Source organism: Silurus aristotelis (genome assembly GCF_946808225.1).
Source record: "Silurus aristotelis genome assembly, chromosome: 18".
Lineage (NCBI taxonomy): Eukaryota > Metazoa > Chordata > Actinopteri > Siluriformes > Siluridae > Silurus > Silurus aristotelis.
In genome coordinates this window covers 517,721-529,132 of record NC_139591.1, presented here as the reverse complement: position 1 = coordinate 529,132, position 11,412 = coordinate 517,721, and the positions used below count along the sequence as shown (strand labels likewise).

General features: G+C 42.4%; 1 protein-coding gene across 15 annotated transcripts in view; it reads left to right on the top strand.

Moving 5' to 3' along the window:
• The window catches only part of map6a (microtubule-associated protein 6a), a 14,012-nt gene extending 2,657 nt beyond the window's left edge, over positions 1-11,355 (top strand). The window contains exons 2-6 of one of the 15 annotated variants that reach the window (XR_014537749.1): positions 1,378-1,588; positions 1,744-3,405; positions 3,514-3,560; positions 3,656-3,691; positions 3,853-5,574. Coding sequence is in view for 1 of the 15 variants with exons in the window: in XM_083567884.1 (XP_083424010.1) it covers positions 1,378-1,588; positions 1,744-1,955; positions 9,886-9,996; positions 10,638-10,764 (661 nt within the window). In the remaining 14 variants the exon portion in view is untranslated. Of the gene's footprint in view, positions 1-1,377; positions 1,589-1,743; positions 3,484-3,513; positions 3,591-3,649; positions 3,692-3,743; positions 3,790-3,810; positions 5,575-9,885; positions 9,997-10,637 lie in introns of those variants that run through there. The other 14 variants (XR_014537744.1, XR_014537745.1, XR_014537746.1 and 11 more) reach the window with 14 other exon arrangements.
• Positions 11,356-11,412: the final 57 nt, after the last annotated feature.

The following is an 11,412-nucleotide window of genomic DNA, read 5'->3' as shown; positions in this document are numbered from 1 at the left end:
GTTTTGAAGTAATTCTGGTGTTTTAAATTATGTAAATTATCAGGACAGCAAACGGAACTTTTGCTATGTTTCCACACGGACTCTTTTAATTGCCGGATGTTGCATCATGCGGATTTTGGTGCTGATTTAAGACTCAGTAAAACACATGTTTAGTGTTTATTTATTTATTTTTTATCTGATTAAAGACAGGACGTGTGAATAAATGTGTGTTGCGTTAAAAGTCACTTGAATTTTTTTTATTTATATTTTTTATAGAAATGGTAAAACAGAAATGCACGCTGCTTTAATCGCGTTAATAAAATTAGTGCCGTTAAAATGTATTTGCGTTAACGTTATTAACCCGTTCATTTTGACAGCCCTAATTTATACACTAAAGTATTGGGACAACTGACTATTTCACTCATATGTGGTTCAAACTGTAGCACAAAAATGGACGTACACAATTATATCAGACGTCTTGGATGCTGGAGCATGAAATGTTGACTTGAACTAGGAGACCCAAACCTGTTCCATCATGACGATGCCCTTATGCACAAAGCCAGCTCTATGAAGATCTGCTTTACATGAGTTAGTGTGGAAGATCTCCTGCTATAGAGCTCCAACACCTTTATTATACACCTTTGGGATGAATGTGAACGCTGTGAACGCTGACTGCACCCCAGCAACCTTCTCACTCTCTCACCTACATCAGAACCTGATTTTACTAACACCCTTGTAGCTGTATGAATCTCCACAAATCTCCACAAAAACTAGTGATCTAGTGGAACTTCTTACCAGAAGAGTATAGAACATTATAACAACATACGGGGAGTGAATATGGAATGGGATGTTCAGTAGGAGCACATAGCAATCTTATGGTCCACATAGTATATATATATATATATACACACTTCTAAAAGGTAAGCATTTGGAATCCTTGGATCCCCCACCCACCACCACCACACACACACACACACACACACACACACACACACACACACGTGCGCAGAAAAGGTGAATCAGCTCATATGATGGATGTAAAACTGCTGTGTGGTGGAAATCCTCAGCCCATGGATTAATGACAGTAAGGATTAATCTGACTCTCCTAATGCAGGGTTCAGCTTTCAAGAGTTCACACTCACACACACACACACACACACACACACACACACACACACACACACACACACACACACACACACAGGAGTTGTTATGGTGATCTTCGGTGAATACAGCAGTGTGTGCTGATCCGGAAGCTCATCTTTGCTCTCCCTCATCATGCTTCTGATGATGTAATTATTTATTAATCATGTCCATTTGTCCCACACAGCGTTCTGTCCTCCGTCTCCTCCTCTATAATCTCATCCCTTCTTTCTGCATTCATTTTTTTTGCTGCAGGACGGAGTTTAAAGCGTACACGGACGTGAAACCAACCAAACTCATCCGCGCCAGATCTCAGTACCAGCCCCCGGACGAGAAGAGGGACCTGGAGACGAGCTACAGCGCCACCTACAGGGGAGAGCAGGGCAAGCTGCAGGCAGATAACAAGGCAGGGGAGAGGAGGAGAGTGCGAACGCTCTACAGCGAACCCTGCTTCGAGCCCAATAAAGTGAGAGCACAATCAGCCCAGGGATTAATTCATGAATAATTATTAATGAATAATTTCATGAATAAATGTTAATTAATTACCCAGATTAATTAGCCCCGCCCATTTTTATTCCGACCATCTTAAGAAGGGTTTTATGATGTAGCGTTTCTCCACAGGGGGACAGACCGAGTGTCCTGCACTCCAAGTCGAAAAAGATGGCGTCCTCCTCATCCTCTCAGGGTAAAGCGGTGAAGAAGTCAAAGGAGAAGCAGGGGGCATCAGGGTTGGGGTCGGGGCGTGGCTCCAAGAAGAAGAGCTCCGAGAACCAGCGGCCGAGCGGCAAGGAGAAAAGTAAAGAGATGAACAACAAACTGGCTGAGGCGAAAGAGTAAACACCACCGCACTTCTCCTCTCACTTCTTTTCCTTCTCTTCCTCCATACAGCCGCCAGGCTGGACCAATCAGCTAAGAGCTTTTCACTCAACTCAACTCTTCCTTCACTGTAGTGCTTTTCCTTTCTTCTGCACTCATCTCTTATATCTCCTTCCTGTCCTTCTTTCACTCTCTCTCTTTATAACACGCACCTCCCGATTTTGCCGAATGACGATGTCCCTGGGTCAAAAAGGGAGGGGCTTAGATTACATAAAACATAAGCTAATCATAAGACATATATTCCTTCTAAATCTTCTATCTATTAACTGGAGTAATCTTCTCATGAACGATTCTAGCAGGATATCAAATATTACATTGTTGTCATTTCCTAAATTATAATATTGTTAAATATTTTTATAGTAATATAATTTAAAGCAACCCGTTAACAAAGTTTGTGATTTAAGCTCCACCCCTTCTGACTCAGGTACATGATAAAATCTGGACATGTGTGTGTTTCTCTCTTTCTCTCTCTCTCTCTCTCTCTCTCTCTTGTTCCCCTGTAATGATAAAATGTAAAACGCCCCTTTCATTATGCAACCACTCATCATTTGCATTCGCCTCAGCTCCGCCCACCTGACCCATCCCACCTCGCCCCGCACCCGCCTCTCCCTCGCTCCTCGTCTCTGGTGGCGAGTTTCCATGGCAACCACTTCTCCGGTTGGTCCATGGATGGTACCAATGACGCTGACGGTGGGCCTCTGCTAAAACGGCTTATGGAATGCACTTACACGCTGAGTTTATCGGAGGAACTCGGACTCCTCAGCAGCATGAACCCTAAACCAGACATCTCCATCCCTCCCTCAAATACTACTACAACTCCAACCAAACGACACACACCCTGCGATAAATGTGTGCATCCTCCACGCCTGCTTGTGCTCTGTGTCTGTGTGTCTCTGTGTCTGTGTGTGTGTGTGTGTGTGTGTGTGTGTGTGTGTGTGTGTGTGTCTGTCTGTCTGTCTGTCTGTCTGTCTGAGCACATGTCTCTGGCTGTGTCTTAAATCATCTACTTCATCCTATTGCACTATTAACACACAAAGAGAGGACGTCTACACTCGCGTTTGGATTACACTGAAAAATTACTATTTTACTGAAAATTTACAAAAAAAATACAATATTTAATTATTATTTTATTTAATAAATGATTTGTCATTTACTTATAGTATGATCGTAGCTAATTGCTTAGCTAGCTAAACAGTAAATCATGCTAATCCAGATGAGCGGTAATCTTTGTGTCACATCAGATAGCTAGCAAGCGTTTAATACCGTCCCGTCGTAGCTATTAGCTAGGTGGCGTCGCTGAGGAAACACTGTGTGGTGCGCCTGCTAACCTGCTGTTTCTTGTTAGAGCTGAACATTCCTGCTGTTGTTCTGAAGTGTGTAGTGTGAGTGTGTAGTGTGAGTGTGAGTGTGTAGTGTGAGTGTAGTGTGAGTGTGTAGTGTGAGTGTGTACTGTGAATGTGAGTGTGTAGTGTGAGTGTAGTGTGTGTGTAGTGTGAGTGTGTAGTGTGTGTGTAGTGTGAGTGTACTGTGAGTGTAGTGTGAGTGTGTAGTGTGAGTGTGTAGTGTGAATGTGAGTGTGTAGTGTGAGTGTAGTGTATCTGTAGTGTGAGTGTGTAGTGTGTGTAATGTGTAGTGTGTAGTTTGAGTGTAGTGTGAGTGTGTAGTGTGAGTGTAGTGTGAGTGTGTAGTGTGAGTGTGTAGTGTGTGTGTGTAATGTGTAGTGTAGTGTGAGTGTGTAGTGAGAGTGTGAGTGTGTAGTGTGAGTGTGTAGTGTGAGTGTGTAGTGTGTGTGTGTGTAATGTGTAGTGTGAGTGTAGTGTGAGTGTAGTGTGAGTGTGTAGTGTGTAGTGTGAGTGTGTAGTGTGTAGTGTGAGTGTGTAGTGCACAGTGCGCGATCTGAGAAATGTTTATTTGTTTATTACGACCATAAAAGGAGGAATTAGAAGAAGTCCAGCTCCTGTGTGATGTTTCCTTTTGGACACCGGGGCACGTGTCGAGAAATACATTTGGGGTGGGTCACTGTTGCCATAGTAACCAACTAGATGAAAAGAATGTCATGGTGCATTGTGGTGTGTCTTTTGGGGTTTAGTGTAGATTAGATATTGGATTACGGCTCTGTGAGTGTTTTAGTGATGAATGAAGTCATATTTCACACACACACACACACACACACACACACACACACACACACACACACACACACACACACACTGCACTCCTTTGATGGGATGTTGAATGTTGCAGCTTTTCAGATTTCAAACTGAGTTTATTTATTATGAATCATTTTGAATGTGATACTGCTCCTTACATCATCCCCCTGTTTTTCTCCTTTTCATCCCTCTCCTCCTCCCAATCATTCTTCTTGTTTACCTCCTCCTCCTTCTCCGCCTCCTCCTCCTCTTCTACCTTCTCATCCTTCTTGTTCTTCTCCTTTTTGCTCCTTCATCTCCTTATTCTTCTTATCCAAGTTCTTTAACTTCTTCTCTGCATCTTCTTCCTAATTCTTTCTGTTCTCTTCATCCTCTTCCTCATTCTCTTCCTTGTTCCTCATCTTTCTTTTTCTTTTCTTCCTCCAACTCCTTCTTTTCCTTGTCATTGTTCTCCTTCATTTTTTCCTTTTGGTTTTTGGTGTGCCCTCCTTCCAGCTCTCCCCTTTCTGCCTTTCTATCAGCTGCTCTAGGGTTTAACACACACACACACACACACACACACACACACACACACACACACACACACACACACACACACACACACACACCATTCAGCACAATCATCTACCCTGAGTGTGTGTGTGTGTGTGTGTGTGTGTGTGTGTGTGTGTGTGTGTGTGTGTGTGTGTGTGTGTGTGTGTGTATATGTGTGTGTATATGTGTGTGTATATGTGTGTGTGGCATTCCCTCTCCTGTCTCTGTTCTTGAACATGGTTAGGGATTTAATGTCACTTCCTCTTCTTCATGTTCTGTTGGTGTGATTGCAGTAACTCACTTCTCAGATTAAGTCAAGTCACTGCAGAACAGTCGGCTCCGCCCCGGTATTCCTCTTTATTGATTTTTTGAATGATTTTTGGAAAGCTGTGGGATTTGTTGTAAAGAAGGCCTCTTTACACTGACGTGCTTTTACTATAAACATGTCTAACTAAACTGGCCGCTAGTTTAAGGTCTATATTATAATTTTGCTAACAGTGTGAAGGTCAGTGTGAAGGTGAATTGTAGCACGTGATTATTTTGCACTTCTGATCCTCGGTGTAAATTGGCCTTCGGAAATTTGTGGGCGGGAAATTTTCAGAAAGTTTTCAGACTTTGTTGCATTTCATTAACATTCGGAAGTCTGCTATTAGCGTTAGCATTAGCACAGATCCGTGTTGGTGTTGAGTAGACGGAGACAGGTCGTGGTCTAGACGAGGGGTCAGACGTGCTCATTACACTACTCCTGCTTATTACTGGTGCTATTTTAACTTCTCGCTCCATTCAGACGAGTTTCGGAGCAGCCATGAAACCTGTGATCATGTGACCTGTAATTTTGCCTGCTGATGATGATAGAAAATATTGCTAATAAACGCGAAACACAGAAGCCAAAGTGTCTCACTTTGTTTTTGTTTGAGAGGCGGGAGGGTCCCCTTTCTCTCTCTCTCCCTCTCTCTCCCCCTCTCTCTTTCTCTCTCCCCCTCTCTCTCCCTCTCTCTCTCTCTCTCTCTCTCTCCCCCTCTCTCTTTCTCTCTCCCCCTCTCTCTCCCCCTCTCTCTCTCCCTCTCTCTCCCCCTCTCTCTTTCTCTCTCCCCCTCTCTCTCCCTCTCTCTCTCTCTCTCTCCCTCTCTCTCTCTCTCTCTCTCCCTCTCTCTTTCTCTCTCCCCCTCTCTCTCTCTCTCTCTCTCTCTCTCTCTCTCTCTCTCCCTCTCTCTCTCTCTCTCTCTCTCTCCCTCCCTCTTCCTCTCTCTCTCTCTCTCTCTCTCTCTCTCTCTCTCTCTCTCTCTCTTTTTCTCGCTCTCTCCCTCTCTCCCTATCTCTCTCTCTCCCTTTCTATCTGTCTTTTGTCCTCTTCTCATTCTAACTTCTCCTCCCTCTCTTCATCTGTCATCTTTCCTCCCTTGTTTTTCACACTATCCCCCTTCCATCATCCCATCCCCATGTTCTGTTGTCTATTACTCCCTCCTTTTCATCATTGCACTTCTTCATGTTCTATATTATTCCTTTTTCCTCACTTCTCCTAATTTCTCCTCTTTTACATTTACATTTACATTTACAGCATGTAGCAGAAGCTCTTATCCAGAGCGACGTACAAAAGTGCTGTGAGTCTGTAGTAATGAATAAATCTACACTGTACACCAGATTACACACTTCATATCAATATAACTCTGGAATTCTACAAACTTGGAAAGTGCTAATTTAAGTGTTACAGGAAGATGAAGGTCTTCAGTCGTCGCTTGAAGATAATCAGGGACTCTGCTGTACGGACATCTAGGAGAAGTTCATTCCACCACCTCGGTGCCAGAACAGAGAAGAGCCTTGAAGTGTACTTACCTCTCATTCTGAGAGAAGGTGGTACCAGTGCTGGAGGATCTCAGACAGCGTGGAGCAGTGCGAGATGTGATGAGGTCTCTGAGGTAAGATGGTTCTGGTCCATTTTTGGCCTCGTAGGCAAGCATCAGTGTTTTGAATCCGATACGTGCAGCTACTGGAAGCCAGTGGAGGAGAAGCAGTGGGGTGGTGTGGGAGAACTTGGGCTGATTGAACACAAGTTACACAGCTTTGTTTTGGATCATTAAAGTGGATGAATAGCGTTCAGAGGAAGATCTGCCAGCAGAGAGCTGCAGTAGTCCAGTCTCGAAATCACAAGAGACTGAAGAAGATCCTGGGCAGCCTGTGAGAAACAGCCGGTCAGAAACAGTAAAAAAGAAATCTCCAAAAACGAGCCACATTACAACATGTGAGGAGAAGAACAGTTGATTGTCCATAGTTACCCCGAGGGTACGAGCAGTGGCTGAAGAGGAGAGCACAGAGTCATAAAGAGATATTCTGGGATCTTGACCTCGAGATGAATCATCTGGGATGACCAGCAGTTCTGTTTTGCTGTTTTAGTTGATGATCACTCATCCATGAAGATGTCTCTCACGCGTGCCGAGATCCGAGCAGAAGCTGTGGTATCTGAGGGAGGGATTTTCTTAATTGGTCTCCATTTTCAGTTCTTCTGCATACTTTTGCCGTTTAAACCACATCCATCCATTCACCATTCACATCTCTCTCTTCTCCCTCATCTGTCTCTTCCCCTCATACCACTCTATTCCATCATCTCTCCATCATCTTTCCATTCTCTCTCATCCCCCCTCTTCCCCATTATCCCCTCTTCCTAATCTTTTTTTCCCCACTTTTCCACTCTTCTCTATCCCTCTCTTCCCCATAATTCCTATCTTTCATCATCCCTCTCTTCAACCTTATCACTCTGTTTGCTCATCTCTTGCTTCCACCTCATCCATTTCTTCCCAATTATTTATGCCTTTATTCCCTCTCATCTCTCTCTTCTCCATCATTCCTCTGTCCCCTTAACCTTCTATTCCCCATCACCTATCTCCCAACTTTACCCCCCCCTCTCTCTTTTTTCCCCTCATCCCTCTTTTTCCCCCTCATCCCTCTATTTTCCCCCTCATCCCACTCTTTCCCCCTCATCCCTCTCTTTTCCCTTCATCCCACTCTTTCCCGGGAGCATGGAGGGATTGGGAGTAAACGGTAGGTGAACCCTAGTGTGTGTGTGTGTGTGTGTGTGTGTGTGTTGTATATGTGTGTTGTATATGTGTGTATGTGTGTTGTATATGTGTGTTGTGTGTATATGTGTATATGTGTGTTGTATATGTGTGTATGTGTGTTGTATATGTGTGTTGTGTGTATATGTGTATATGTGTGTTGTATATGTGTGTATGTGTGTTGTATATGTGTGTTGTGTGTATATGTGTATATTTGTGTTGTATATGTGTGTATGTGTGTTGTGTGTATATGTGTGTGCGTGTGTGTGTGTGTGTTGTATATGTGTGTATATGTGTGTATGTGTGTTGTATGTGTGTTGTGTGTGTTGTGTATATGTGTGTTGTATATGTGTGTTGTGTGTATGTGTGTATGTGTGTTGTGTATATGTGTGTTGTGTGTGTTGTGTGTATGTGTGTTGTATGTGTGTGTTGTATATGTGTGTTGTGTGTGTGTGTTGTATATGTGTGTTGTGTGTATATGTGTGTGTGTGTTGTGTGTGTTGTGTATATGTGTGTTGTGTGTGTTGTGTGTATGTGTGTTGTATATGTGTGTTGTGTGTGTGTGTGTTGTATATGTGTGTTGTGTGTATATGTGTGTATGTGTGTTGTGTGTGTTGTGTGTGTTGTGTATATGTGTGTTGTGTGTGTTGTGTGTATGTGTGTTGTATATGTGTGTTGTGTGTGTTGTGTGTATGTGTGTTGTATATGTGTGTTGTGTGTGTGTTGTATATGTGTGTTGTGTGTGTTGTGTATATGTGTGTTGTGTGTGTTGTGTGTATGTGTGTTGTGTGTGTTGTGTGTATGTGTGTTGTATATGTGTGTTGTGTGTGTTGTGTGTATGTGTGTTGTGTGTTGTGTGTGTGTGTTGTATATGTGTGTTGTGTGTGTTGTGTATATGTGTGTTGTGTGTGTTGTGTGTATGTGTGTTGTATATGTGTGTTGTGTGTGTTGTGTGTATGTGTGTTGAATATGTGTGTTGTGTGTGTTGTGTGTTGTGTGTGTTGTGTGTGTTGTGTGTTGTGTGTGTTGTGTGTGTTGTATATGTGTGTTGTGTGTGTTGTGTATATGTGTGTTGTGTGTGTTGTGTGTATGTGTGTTGTATATGTGTGTTGTGTGTGTTGTGTGTATGTGTGTTGTATATGTGTGTTGTGTGTGTTGTGTGTGTTGTGTATATGTGTGTTGTGTGTGTTGTGTGTGTGTGTTGTATATGTGTGTTGTGTGTGTTGTGTATATGTGTGTTGTGTGTGTTGTGTGTTGTGTGTGTTGTGTGTGTTGTATATGTGTGTTGTGTGTGTTGTGTATATGTGTGTTGTGTGTGTTGTGTGTATGTGTGTTGTATATGTGTGTTGTGTGTGTTGTGTGTATGTGTGTTGTATATGTGTGTTGTGTGTGTTGTGTGTGTTGTGTATATGTGTGTTGTGTGTGTTGTGTGTGTGTGTTGTATATGTGTGTTGTGTGTGTTGTGTATATGTGTGTTGTGTGTGTTGTGTGTATGTGTGTTGTATATGTGTGTTGTGTGTGTTGTGTGTATGTGTGTTGTATATGTGTGTTGTGTGTGTTGTGTATATGTGTGTTGTGTGTGTTGTGTGTATGTGTTGTATATGTGTGTTGTGTGTGTTGTGTGTATGTGTGTTGTATATGTGTGTTGTGTGTGTTGTGTGTATGTGTGTTGTATATGTGTGTTGTGTGTGTTGTGTGTGACTCCATATGAAAGAGAACTCCAGTAAAGCAGAGTCAGCCAGTGATTAAATATAAACACACCACTGTTTCTGTCGTCTGTAACCCAGGCATCTTTTTACACACCGTCTCATTGCTGAATCTGATATATCGTCCAAGTCACTGTCTGATGGACCCTAATAAAGATATACAGAGCTGATAAATGATCTCCAGCGTGATCCTTCAGAAAATCTCAGCAATATGTACAGGTACAGTAAAGGATGCTAGTGGTGTTCCAGTCACAGAGTGAATGTTAGAGCAGGATTACTCCAGGTCAGGTGATGATGATGATGATGATGATGATGATGATGATGTCATGACCTCCGTCATTCGTGTGTGTATCTGCATTTGTTCGTGATGTTGTGAGAAGTCTGCTGTAGCTAATCCGTTGCGATGTTTCTCGTCTCGTCTTGTTATTTATTTTTTTTTTTTATAAGGCTGGTGTTGAAACAGCAGCACTACATTCAGCTCTGTCAGCCAATCCGAGATATCGGGTGGGTGCAGACGCTAAAGCAACACCTGTGGCGCTGCGCTCTACCTGACCCCAGGTAAACACACACCTGAGACGACGCACAGCCTGTCATTAACCCTTCACACACAGAAAGCACACTTCAGAACAGCAGTGATGCATGTGAGGAAACACATCGTCTAATACATTCCACTGAAATTATCAGACGTATCTGATATATCGTCTGATACATCATTTAATACATTTTACTGTGATCATCCAATATTTTTGATATATCTGATACATTATCTGATATATTTCATGGGGATTATCCAATATGTTTGATACTTCATCTGATGCATTTAAATGTGATTATCCAATGTTAGATGTATCTGATATATTTCCTGATTCATTCCACTGCAATTATCAGATATGTGATATATTGTCTGATACATTATCTAATTTATCTCACTGTGATATCAGATATCTCTAATATGTTGTCTGATACACAGTCTGATCAAATTTACTGTAATTATCTTATATATCTGATCTATCATTTGATGTGGTGTATCTGATTATCTCCCTATATTAGTGATTTATATGAATCTCTCTCTCTCTCTCTCTCTCTCTCTCTCTCTCTCTCTCTCTCTCTCTCTCTCTCTCTCTCTCTCTCTCTCTCTCTCTCTCTCTCTCTCTCTCTCTCTCTCTCTCTCTTTCTATCTCTTTTTATCCTAATCCTAGTGAATTAGAATCTCCGTTTGGACGAGTCAGTGATTTTTATTCTTCTGGGACGTCTGGAGCAGAACAGGAGCCACAGGAAACTCGGAGCAAAGCTGTAGTTCGCTTCGCCCCTGACGTTAAATACTGACAGACAGACATACAGAAACATGTAATACCCACTATTTAGCAATGTTTTAAATTTATGGCAATATATCTATACTTTTTATTTAAAAAAGCTCTCTGATTTATTTTGATGATCAATATTTATACACACACACACACACACACACACACACACACACACACACACACACACACACACACACACACACCCCTTTACTTGCTTCACCTCGACACACACTTTTCTCCCACTGGACGTTATTCCTCAGCTGATTAGGATGTGTAAGAGGAGTGAGATGTATACAGAGAGAAACTGAAGCACATGTTATGAATATTACTGTACTGTATGTATATAATCTGTATGTAGTATATTATAATTCTCACTCCACAGCTTCCATGTAAAACACTTTCCTTCCAGCGCAGACTGTTCTCGCAATGGTGCTAAGAGTTTTCAGTCCACCATGCTCGAGTGTAGTATCACAGAGAGAGAGAGAGAGAGAGAGAGAGAGAGAGAGAGAGAGAGAGAGAGAGAGAGACGCCATGAACACCATGAAGTGCTTCCTTACTGTACATCATCACTGTATTAAAATTCATCCTGTGAATAAAGGCAGTGAAATGAGCAAGTGATCTATGAGTCCTGCTTTCAGTCATGTCTCATAAACTGTGTACTAGGTCA